This window comes from Haliotis cracherodii, unplaced genomic scaffold (genome assembly GCF_022045235.1).
Source record: "Haliotis cracherodii isolate W230 unplaced genomic scaffold, xgHalCrac1.p SCAF_6, whole genome shotgun sequence".
NCBI classification, from domain to species: Eukaryota; Metazoa; Mollusca; class Gastropoda; order Lepetellida; family Haliotidae; genus Haliotis; species Haliotis cracherodii.
Window position 1 is genome coordinate 6,848,632 of NW_027266319.1, and position 11,797 is coordinate 6,860,428.

Sequence of the window (11,797 nt, forward strand, 5' to 3'; positions counted from 1 at the left end):
CTCTACAGTGGGACATCAAATTTCATAACCCAGTATGTTTATCTCCTTATTGAGGTGAAGTGAGGTGAAATGGGGTTTAACGTCGCGTCCAAGATTATTGCACTTATATAGCGACGTGCATGCACGTGTGTGTGTGTGTGGCTGGTTGTACTAGTCCGGACTGATGACGATTTATAGTGCTAGCCAACTGAGATACCATGCCGCAGTTTAACATGTATACCCCCTCAGACACAGTATACTGACTCCGAGCCGACCAGACCTTGTTTAAGTCCCTTAATGTCGAGCGTCAGACAACAAGTACCATCTTTTTACGTATTTTGGTATGACGCGGCCGGGGATCGAACCCCGGACCTTCCGCTCTACCATTAGACCACGGAGGCGGTCATCTAATTGACAGTGAACAGCTTATCGGTGTTGTCTTGTTTTATTTGTGTTTTGTTTAACGCCGCACTCAGCAATATGCCAGCTTTATGACGGCGGTCTGTAAGTTACTGAGTCTGGACCAGACAATCCATACTACCCATTGATCGACAGCATGAGCATGGATCCACGCCATTGGGATACGAAGACATGCATCAACCAAGTAAGCCAGCCTGACCACCCGATCCCGTGTTGTCTTGTAATTAACCGAGTCACTTAGTCTATATGTTCAGTAGTGTTGGGATTCCTTGCCTTTCGATAGTGCACTAGATATTCAATAGCTTTCAAATGTTTTCAAAAGTGTTGAGAATACCAGACATCCTGTTGAGTTGAGATAAAAAAAATATCCAATAAAGCTGAAATCATACTCAATAGTTTTTGAGTGTTGAGCTCACTAGATATTTAGCGAAGGGATTCTGGGTTAGAATAAGTGTCAAATCATGAGATTGCTGAAGTTCTAGCAGTTTTTCGAATTGATTATTATTATGCATTCTCTTTGCATTTTACATTACATACATGTGTTATTTTGGAAATATTAAACAACCACGACAAAGAAATGACACCAACATTGTTCTTTAATAACATTGCTTTATTTTCTGATAATATTAGACAAGTTAGAAGTCTTTAAATATCATCTTCGTAGGTCATTCGGTGCATGATCCGCTGGCGGCAGTGACATTCTTGATGCTGCTCGCTGTTTCGGGAGCATCGATGTCGAAAAGGTGACTGTTAGCTGGGGATGAAGCTACGACATCGACGGTCGTGTTGTCCACGTCGGCGGTGACAGTCACCACATATACTTCCGCCTTGGCTTTCAACCCATCAATCCTGCTTCTCACATCTTCATCAGCGCTACTTTTCCCGTCAGTGAAGAGAAGAACCATATTCGGAATGTCAGATCGATCCCCATTGCTTTCTGCAAAGACTTCAGACATTGCTAGTTTGATAGCATCCCCGAGAAAGGTACTCCCGCCGGTGTTTGTTTGGGAACGGATGGCTGCCACGACGCTTTCCTTGTCGCTGTATTTATTCAAGTGGAACACGACTTCCGCTCTTCCCGAGAAAACCATGAAAGCCACGTTAGTTTTAGTTGAATTTATGTCTATGTTACTGATGGTATCTACCACAAAGGTTTTCATCTTCTCATAGTCACTTTGACTGATAGAGGTAGAAACATCCTCTATGATGAGAAGGTCCAGTATATTTCGTTTGCATGCTGCAACATAGAACAAGAGATTTAAGTACAGTAAACTACGGTTATAAAGAACACGCTTATAACAAATTGACGGATATAACGAACTTACTTTTTTGTCCCGACTATTTGCTTCAGGTATGCTGTATATATACTTATAACGAACTACGGTTATAACGAACTAAAATTAGTAGTCCCTTTGAGTTCGTTATAACCGTACTTTACTGTACATCGTTATGTAGGAGAGAATAAGCAAAAAAGGCGAAAAACAAGTAATTGAAACCAAGCGACTCTCGGGATCAAGTTTACTGTGAAAATGAGCCGGGCGTATATTTGACAGTTATATTCATTGCGCATTTTTCTGAGGTGAAATGAAATGGGGTTTAACGTCGCGTCCAAGATTACTCCATTTATACAGCGACATGCATGCACGTCTAGACTAATGCCGATATTAGTGTGCTAGCCAACTGATATACCAAGCCGCAGGTTAACATAAATACAGACACAGTATAGTGATTCCGAGCTAACTAGTCCTTGTTTTCGCCCCTTAATGCCGAACGCCAGGCTGGGTAACAACAAGTACCATCTTTTAAAGTCTTTTGGTATGATGCGGCAGGGGATAGAACCCCCGACTACTGAACCACTAGACCACGGAGGCGGTGCATTGCGCTGAAGATACTTTGAAGGCTCAGGAAGATGACGGATTAAGAGAGTGATGATTTTGTTGCAGCGACATCAAGACAATCAAGTATGATTTCAAATAGTTCGTCATGTTGTCATATTTAATTTTCATAATGTAAGAGTTGACCACAGTCAGAGGCACAATTAAACAACACAACAAGCAGAAGCGTAATCATTGAAACTCCATTAGTCTGGATGTCGTTAATCAGATCAATCCCTGATCCGTGAAGATCCGGGGTAGAACAGGTCTTAAGCAACCAATGCTTGGCGTAAAAGGCGACTATGCCTTGTCGTAAGAGGCAACTAACGGGATCGGCTGGACATGCTCGTTGACATGTCCTCGTATCCCAATTACGTGGTTCCCCCCGATGGATGGATCCTCATGAGATCAATCACTGGCTTGTCTGGTCAAGATTCGATTACTTACAGACCGCCGTCATATACCTGGAATATTGCTGAGTACGGCGTTAAATAACAAACAGAAACCCTCCCTTCTTAACGGGAACGTTTATTGTGGACAATACTATTAACATATTCCCTTGATCCGGATATGTGTTTATCAGGTCAACTTTATTATCAATACCCAATGTATGAACTGATTTCTAATAAGACTATAGGTACCTGATTGACATCGAGATCCCGAAAAGTCTGGTTTACATTTGCAGGTGTAACTGTCCGTCTCCGGCACACACGTCCCGTTATTCAAACAGGGACGCAGGACACATGCATCTACATCTGGAATATAACAGTACATATCTACAGAGGGCTTAGGAGTTGATACCCCACTGGGACCCGGGTCCCCACAACACTTATTGTACATAGATCGTGTGCGTTTATCCTCCGACGGCTCGGGGCAGTGCTCATGATATCAATCACCGGTTAGTATGGTCCTAGCTCATTTATTTACAAGATGCAGTGATTCGATTCAAATACTGATGATTTTCGGCGTAAGATTCGAAGATATGGTAATTAATATTTTAACTATTAAGGATGGGTATGTGGCTACTGCTTGACTTGTGGCTATATAATATGTTGATGGGTTCGAATGTACATCGTTCATGAAAGTAAAATACTATAGTTGTATCCACAATTCAGAGCTAGCACCACTGGGAGATGTCCGGGTGTCGGCAGACATGGCTTGTGTTATGGCACGCATGTTTAATGGAACATTTCGCACGTTTGTTATTGGTGTTAAGGGAACCGATGGCAACAAATCAGCCAATTGGATTCTAAGGACATGTCATTTTAGAGAAGTGTGAGTGCTGGACAGTAAACATCGCAATTAGCGAATATTACAATTGATGAACAGATAGGTTGAAAAGGTTCAACCCCAACTGTACAATGTGACAGGAGGGAGGGAGAACTGTACGATTAGCCTAGAGGGAGGGAGAACTGTACATGTGTTTGAACCTTGCAGCAGAGCCTGGAAAGGTGTCAATCACCATCATCAACATTTAAGGATGTCACAATGTCGCACAACAAAAATTAAAAAAACAATGTTGTCGTTCAAATCAATCTGGAAAGTATAATATCGGCTTTGCTGTTAAAGTTGAACATTGTTGTAAAGACTCAAGTATATTTGACAACCCAAGAATGTATGACGTAATTTCATGACGTGAGTGAGTGAGTGCGGTTTAACACCGCTTTTAACAGTATTCCAGTTATATCACGGCGTGACAGCTTAATGTGGGAGGAAAGCCCGAAGTGATGCAGGTCTCAGACGTTTACCACTTCGTTGGAACCCACGAGCACGGGTATGGTGCTGTCAAACATGGAACATAATCGGAGTGAACCGGGATTCGAACCCACAATCAGATTTCGTGCGTGCCCAAGGGACGCAACTCTGCACACCGAGTTGCGCCTTAGACGACTGGGCCACCCGTGCCCCCTAATTCCATGACGTCACAAACGATTAATACCTAGTGTATAGATGTTAGACACATGGCTACTTGAGGACAAGGTGTGCAAGGTTTATTCCCAAGTCTTGTTGTAATACAAATTAAAGTAACCCGAACGCTACGATTGATATATTTGTAAACAGAAAATGCATAATACTCATCAAGACAAATATTCATACACAGTACAAAGTCTAAAACTTTAACAACAATCAGATTGCGGCACACAGGTTTCATAGCATGTGTATGCTTACCATAGCAGTAGGAAAATGGGCTCCTCGGAATCGGCAACCTGAATACTCGTCTTCCGCCACTGCATGTTTGGGTACGTGTATGCATGTATGCGCCATAACAGACGTTGCCTCGCCTGGATTCACATATCATTGCCATGTCGCCTCTAATCTCTAGAACATTTTCAAAAAAACGCAGATCGTAGTATCGTATTACATATTTTGTAATGTTAGGTCTCGTTCTAAAAGTTAACATAAAGATGACAAAAGCTTACTGATGTTCCTATTATACTTCTGCCAGGCTTAAAGGCACCGGATTCTTCAATATATATAACTTGGTGATATATATACCTGACTCATCTCCTGCTTTGGCAGGAAGAATTTCTGTTTCAAACTGGATTTATTAGTTTCACTAGTTTGCGTGACAATGTCTCAATGTGCACTCCACAAGTAGGGATCCAGACCGAAGACTGCACCACAAATTCCAGAAACAGCTTTAGATTTTACAAATGGATTGAGTTTTCTTGATGGAGGATCAGAAGCCTCAGTTACCAGAAAACGAGCCCAAGGATTATTGCTTTGAAAAACACTTTCTTTTCAACTGTCATTTTCAAGTCTTCTCTTTTTTCATTCCGAAGTGAAGCAAATAGTTGAAAGGTGATAGCAATATATTCAGCATCCCTGCTCCCCGCCCACTATCGAATGTCTTCAACAACAGTGACACAGGCGTGGTATACTCCATCAAATACAACACGAATAACTACATTTGTCCACCAAAATGAATGTCCAGCTGGTTCTGCCCATTACACAAAATTGGAGACATATAGAATTCGAAGGTTGACATCACCAGACTGGACCATGTGCCACCGCCTTAGGACTCTTGGCAAACATTTCATTATCAATATTAATAACAAACAATAATTATCCCCAAAAAGTGGTGTGTTTGGCAAAAGGAACACCTGTTCATGGCTCCAGTGTCCTCCACTGACACAGGGACACAATCCACAGCAAACAGGTTGTCCAGTTCGGTCACCTTTAACGACCAGCAATGGCGTGCTGAGGACACATTCTACATCGGGTCCACGGGCGACAGGAGTAATTGATTCAGACTCAAAGGTAAATGTAGACATAATGAAGTTTACATTCTTAATGCCAGAGTCACGGCAATTCCGCCACAGTTGTCATAACGAATTACTCAGCTATATGACGGCGTCCTGTAAATGATCTACAGACAAACCAGTGAATAATATTTAGAGCAACGATACATGTTTTGACGCGCTGTCAACCAAGTACCACCATGCTTTACCTTGCGATCCATTAAGTCGCTTCGTGTGGGAAACTGGGTTTCTGGGTATCAATTCTAACACGGATTCTAACAAAAGCACATAGAGACGAACGAAGGCGGACACGTGTTTGTAACATAAAAACATCAAAGATGATATAACTACCTTTGACCCACAGAGGAAAAGGGAACCCACATGCCGGGCCCGTAACAGGTCGGGTCAGTATGCTTGTGGTATTGGTGGAGTCGTACCATCCAGCCTTAAATGTAGCTAGTTCCATAGAAATTTTGGTGTTTGTTGGGCCTCTGAGCTCTACGTGTGGTATCATTGTAGAAACGGTACAAGGATCTGCAAATATATGCTAGTATTCATCAGTCCTGTCTAATTTGGGCAACTTTTCTTGTACTGATATCAGTACACGTACTATTGCAGATTATTTGGTCAAAGAAACATGATTGAATGTACATGTGTACTTTATCAAGAAGGGAAAACTGACCCTAGAAATCACGCAAAATATTACGTTTCGTTATAATATTTGTCACATGGTTCACTCGACATAATCAAGTCTGGGTCAGACAAAACCAGTGACTGATATTGTCTGCAACCTTCCACGCCGTCAGGGCACGATGAAATAGTCAACAAAGTCACCCAGATTAATATTTTCGCCTCTTATGACAAGCATGCTTCGAAACTATTCTATCCCGACATTTAGTGATTTGAGTGAAAAAGGTTAATTACTAATTATTTGAGCGAGAGGGTAAGACTTTGCGCCACTAAATGATGGCGAAAGGCACTAAGGTCAAGCTTAACAACTTGTACCAGTGTGAGGAATCCAACCCAGCCTGTTACACCAACGGTTTTAGTTAAGGACAATCAAGAGATAATATTGAAAAAGACGTGCAATACTTACCACCATCACAAGTGGGACCCGTAAATCCTGCCTTACATTGGCATGTGAAACCATCACGGCCTGCTACACATTTGCCTTCATTTGCACATGGCGAACTGGCACAGTAGTTAGGTGCTGAAAAACATTAGCAAATCGTTAATATCACCATGAATATGACGCTACTCTTCAAAACCCATGTCTTTCGATCGCTATCATCGCGTCAGGCGATCATTTTCCGATCGCTGTGCGACCGAACTTAATACCGATTGTGAACCAAATCCTAGTTCTAAGGGGATATTGTTTTTGTTACCCAAGGGCTGAAGAAAAGGTGATGAGATACTCAATCCGTACGTCACACGTGGGTCGTACAAGGTTGACCTCGTTTTGTTCGTTTTGATTAGACAACCGTGACCTCTGCCACACCAGAACTACCTTTTTCATTCCTACAAAAATCACGAAACGTTATTCACTTTTTTCAAAAGAAATTACCACTTCGAGACAGAACTGAAGGAAACTCATGAAAGCGAGAGATACTTACAAATTAAACACTGTATTAAGCGAAACAAGATAATCACACGCATCAAATTCGCTCGGCATTTTACATTTGTTATGCATAAAGCTACTATAGACATTATATAATCGAGTTATATCCATTCGTAATGTACGAGTACTATCGAAGGGTCCCTATGAGCGTGACGCACCCGACCAAAAGGATAAGCGTGGTGAAATGAAGTCAGTTTAAACTATTTCGACAGATATCTAGAATTACGTTTGATGCTCCGGTGAGTGAGTTAAAATTTTAAGTCACATCGGCAGTATTTCAGCCATAGCGTGACTATCAATAGTTAAACATAATACATATATTGAAACTTATATAAAAGACTGCCAACGAAGGAGAGTAACATAACTAGATTTATCACAGAAAGATATATATAACTAGCATGGAATTATAAAATAGAATAGCACTATAGATAACGATATAAGATATAAACGGGCTACGATCGCCAGCAACTGAAGGTAGACCACCACACTGGGGACCATGTGGACTTAATAGTACCTTTGCTAAATGCATGGACCACTAAAAATGAACAGCTCCGATACAAATTATTCGACAACTCCGTCTATAGATCTATAGATCTTTAGCGTTAAACTCTGTGAGGAGATCACGGTTGTATTGTCTAAATCCGTTGGTGACATTGCCCTTCTTTCAAAGCTGTCACTGACTTGCAAGCCGACTTGCTTTTGTTGATTTTAACGTCTTCAGTATTAGGTGGTCCAGTTGACTTGAGCGTCTTTGGAGAACACTCTGATTTCCCTTTTCCAAAATGGTACGGAAAGAATATAAATTCAGGTGATAGATCAAGGAAACCGAACCATTTTTATTGCACCCCGCCAATCGGTGCCGTTTTCGGTGTTGGTCCGATATTAAAACGCAGCGCTAATTGACTTTTTAAATGTTCTTATAATTGTCCTTCGTATCCAACACTATGCTTGAATGACCATACGTTGAAGAAATTCTTTAAAAAAGATCATGAGCGTCGGCGCTGTTATGTTTGCAAAGACAACAGCAAGAAGATGTTGTTAATGCGTATGCATAGAAATGTCAACAATGCCCATATTTGGGGATATATCAGTATTCATGCGCAACCAAATTTTGCAACCGGATTCAGTTATGTCTGTGAACGAACGAAAGTTGTTTTGTATTTACACTTTAATACATATTACGTGGGTAATACATAAAGTACCACACTCATTCTCGTCAGATACCATTTTTACGAAACTCGTGAACTTTCTCTAAGTGTTGAACTACAGTTTGAGCGATATGTCAGTTATGTCACGGCGTGTCAACATTGTGTCGGAGCTAAAGCAAAGTTACACAGCTCGATAAGATTACCACTTTGTTTCGCCAACGAGCGTGGGATTCAAACTGACATCAAACGAATCCTGACTAATGGACGCAACTCTCACTCGCAAACTATTGTGAACACATTGATTAGAACTGTATTTACATTATGGTGATCGAATGAATTGGTCGTTACCAGACTGTGAACAGTATTTTAGGTATACGACAAGTTCATTTGGGAGAAATACCCAAAGTACATAATTAAGACCCAGAGTCACGATTGCACAACCTTCAATATCGCCCAACTTACCAACGAGGATACCTGGTTATAATTGGGCACAAACATGTGCTTGTCGTGTCGTGTCCTCCAGTTGCCTGGAACGATGCTCATGATGCCAATCACTGGCCGGTCTGGCCCAGACTCGATCATTTACTGACTGCCGTCATATAGCTGGAATATTGCTGAGTGCGACGTTAAACAACAAACAACAAGAAGCAAACAACAGATCTTACCAAAGCAGAAGACACTGCCGGTAACATTGGTCTCCAAACTGTACCATTCCATCCCATTATCACACATAACTGTGTCAATTTGGAATGTGGTGGAACAGTTGCTGGTTTCGGTTTGAACACATACAACTGAAACTCCGGACCTTGTCTCTGCAAGAAATTATACGAATAGCACCAGTACACTATAGCTTGATATGTAGTCAATAGCCACTCAAAAATAATGATGTCAGCATTGCTATTCGAATAGTGTATGCATACATACTAAGGAAAATGTATTACCAAATATACAACAAGTAACTAAATGATAAATCTGAATGAACAAATGTAGTATTGTAAAACATTGTTGGAATGTACATGATCTACAACAGTTGAATTTACTTTACACAAAGTTTCAACTCCCTTATATGCCTTCTCAGGAGAATATGCCATACAATGTTTCACAACGATGGACATATATCTTTAAAATATATGGTGACCACATTGAAAATCAAACCTCCAGAATAAATTCAGAAGTAAGCATGTGAAGATTCAGTTGTCACTAGTTAAGTGGTTGTACTGAGGGGATGTTGTCGGATTCGAACACTCAAATTCGGGTGTTGTCATTGGTTGGGAACACGTATGTATAGTTTCAGCTTCATTGTCCCATACGCTAGACGCCGACTATCAGGCCACGACTTTCATTCAGGCGAGTTAAAACACATGCATTGCACCAAAAAAGAAGGGGTCAAAATGAACTAAAACACCTATTTTCTAGGATGAATTGACACTGCCAACACAAGGATAAGGCAAACATTGCAGGTCACGACCGATTAGGCTGATAACAGATTTTTCAACATGTGAATGCAAAATACAATTGTTAATATTTACCTCTCCTCCAAATTGGATATCTTCCTCCGCAAGAACCTACACCAGGTGGATAATCTAACATTCTCCCACCATCAAAGGAGCTCGTGGGGTATCCATGATTTCCTGTATCATCTTTGTTTAGGTTTCCAACATGTGGCCATCGTAGGTTGAACTCGGCCAAGGAGTATACATGGTCACAGACACTTTGTGGAGCTACAAATCGTGTTAATGATAATTACTATCGAATTTTTCAATTTTAAACTTCTACAGTAGAATTAGTTTAACCATAATGAGGTTATGTTCATTTAAGCATTTTCCCCCTAGGAATTCAATTCCTTGAGTCAACTTTATATGATGATACATTAAAATGTTGTTGAATTTTACACACATAGAAATTGTAAAAATATAATAATTTTAAAGGTCTTAGAGGTCTACTTTTGAGCTCACCATTCCTGGACAATTGGATTATACTTTTTGTAGCAAAGGGGAGAAAATATTTAAGAATGAATGTCAATTGACAGTCTGGGATAAACTGGACTTTATCATTGATAACATCTGTGTGACATGTAGGGACAGGACACTGAGACAAAGTAGATAGGCATCGCGGTTTGCACAATTGCAATTCTGTTTCTTTATGCATATGAATCGGGATTTCTGCTCGAATTGGCAAATGCTTAATTTACGACTGAGGTATAACGATGATAAGATATTGTTCAGTAATGGTCAAAGCGCCAAATCTCTTGCGCCCGGGTCGGACGATTCGTTTCGGAGAGAGGAGCTAGCCGCATTTTTACACCGTCGAGTTCTTGGCCCACGTGGAATTTACCCACCCTTATAAACACATTTACCACTCTCTCCAGTTACTTCACAAATGGATATCTTCATGGCAAAATGATGAAATAATGTGATTACAATTTCAAACAAAAGTATTGTTCTTACTAAATTTACGACAGGCATTTGGAGGAAGGATGAGAAGAAGGAGAACAAGGAGGAGGACTTGTCCGGTCATTGTCTGCAAGAGATACATTTCATGACCATTAACATAACGATCTAGTTAGGTCTTCTGCATTGCTCATGCTTCTCATCTCCCATCGGTCCTCACTTACGGCTCAACTAAACAATTATATACATAAAATATAATAAATAAAATACTGAAATTCGTATTGGAAGGACATTCAGAAGAGACGTAACGTTGTGAGTGAGTGAGTTGGATTTGACGCCACTCTTAGCAATATTCAAGCAATATCACGGCAGGGGACACCAGCAAGGGGCTTCACACATTGTACCCATGGGCAATCGAACCTGGACTTTTACATAAGTGGCAGCATCTTGATTGACACATCAAATAATGTAAGCTGGGTTACGAAAATACTTTGAAGCAATATTCATCAGACTGGGACACCAGGATTGAGTTGTATAAGGTTATATATTACAGTTAGGTATTCTAAATTTCAACGCCAGGGAGGCATAAACGTAGGCTGTATTACGAACATACTTTGAAGGAATGTTAAAAGTCAACACTTTGAAGCAGGGTAAAAAATTCAAACCTACCTTTGTGCTCTGACGTTCCTTTGTGTTGCCTTTGTGCATATGGTTGGACTTGATCAGCACCTCCCTTATATACTCTTAACTCAGAGGGAATACCATCACAGCTGTCATGTTATTATAATTGAATTGTTAAATTTATTTGACAGACTTATTGCTTGCAGATACAGTGTACGTTCAATAAGTTTGCTCATTATAGGTCTTGTATTGCACATGCTGTCGTTGACATCCAGTACTGTCGATTGATTTTGTCTGCAATAATACCATATCATTACATGTTGTAAACACATAGAAGGTCCTCCCCAACAGAACTGTCAAATCTTGTATGTTTATTATTGCCGTAGCACCACCACCTAAGTGGAATGCTCGATACAAGTAAAATAATTGCATGTGCTTCCCTGCACAACTGACAAATCTCATATATTTACGACTACATGATTAAACTGTTCCTTACTCGTGCAGT

General features: G+C 40.6%; 1 protein-coding gene across 1 annotated transcript; it reads right to left on the minus strand.

Moving 5' to 3' along the window:
• Positions 1-1,064: 1,064 nt before the first annotated feature.
• On the minus strand, positions 1,065-10,798 carry LOC139445469 (matrilin-2-like). Its single transcript, XM_071226614.1, has 8 exons — positions 10,729-10,798; positions 9,811-10,002; positions 8,947-9,093; positions 6,612-6,725; positions 5,867-6,049; positions 4,443-4,592; positions 2,915-3,028; positions 1,065-1,636 (listed from the first exon to the last, which is right to left on the minus strand). Exons 1-8 carry the CDS (start codon positions 10,796-10,798, stop codon positions 1,065-1,067), a joined length of 1,542 nt encoding a protein of 513 aa, XP_071082715.1.
• Between the last annotated feature and the right edge of the window lie 999 nt (positions 10,799-11,797).

Excerpts from the sequence above, each read along its gene's own strand:
- LOC139445469 (XM_071226614.1), bottom strand. The coding sequence starts at position 10,798 with ATGACCGGACAAGTCCTCCTCCTTGTTCTCCTTCTTCTCATCCTTCCT. Across the intron at positions 10,003-10,728 it reads AAATGCCTGTCGTAAATTTA|CTCCACAAAGTGTCTGTGAC; the intron begins GTAAGAACAATA and ends CACGATTTGTAG. Across the intron at positions 1,637-2,914 it reads GGGATCTCGATGTCAATCAG|CATGCAAACGAAATATACTG; the intron begins GTACCTATAGTC and ends TCTATGTTGCAG.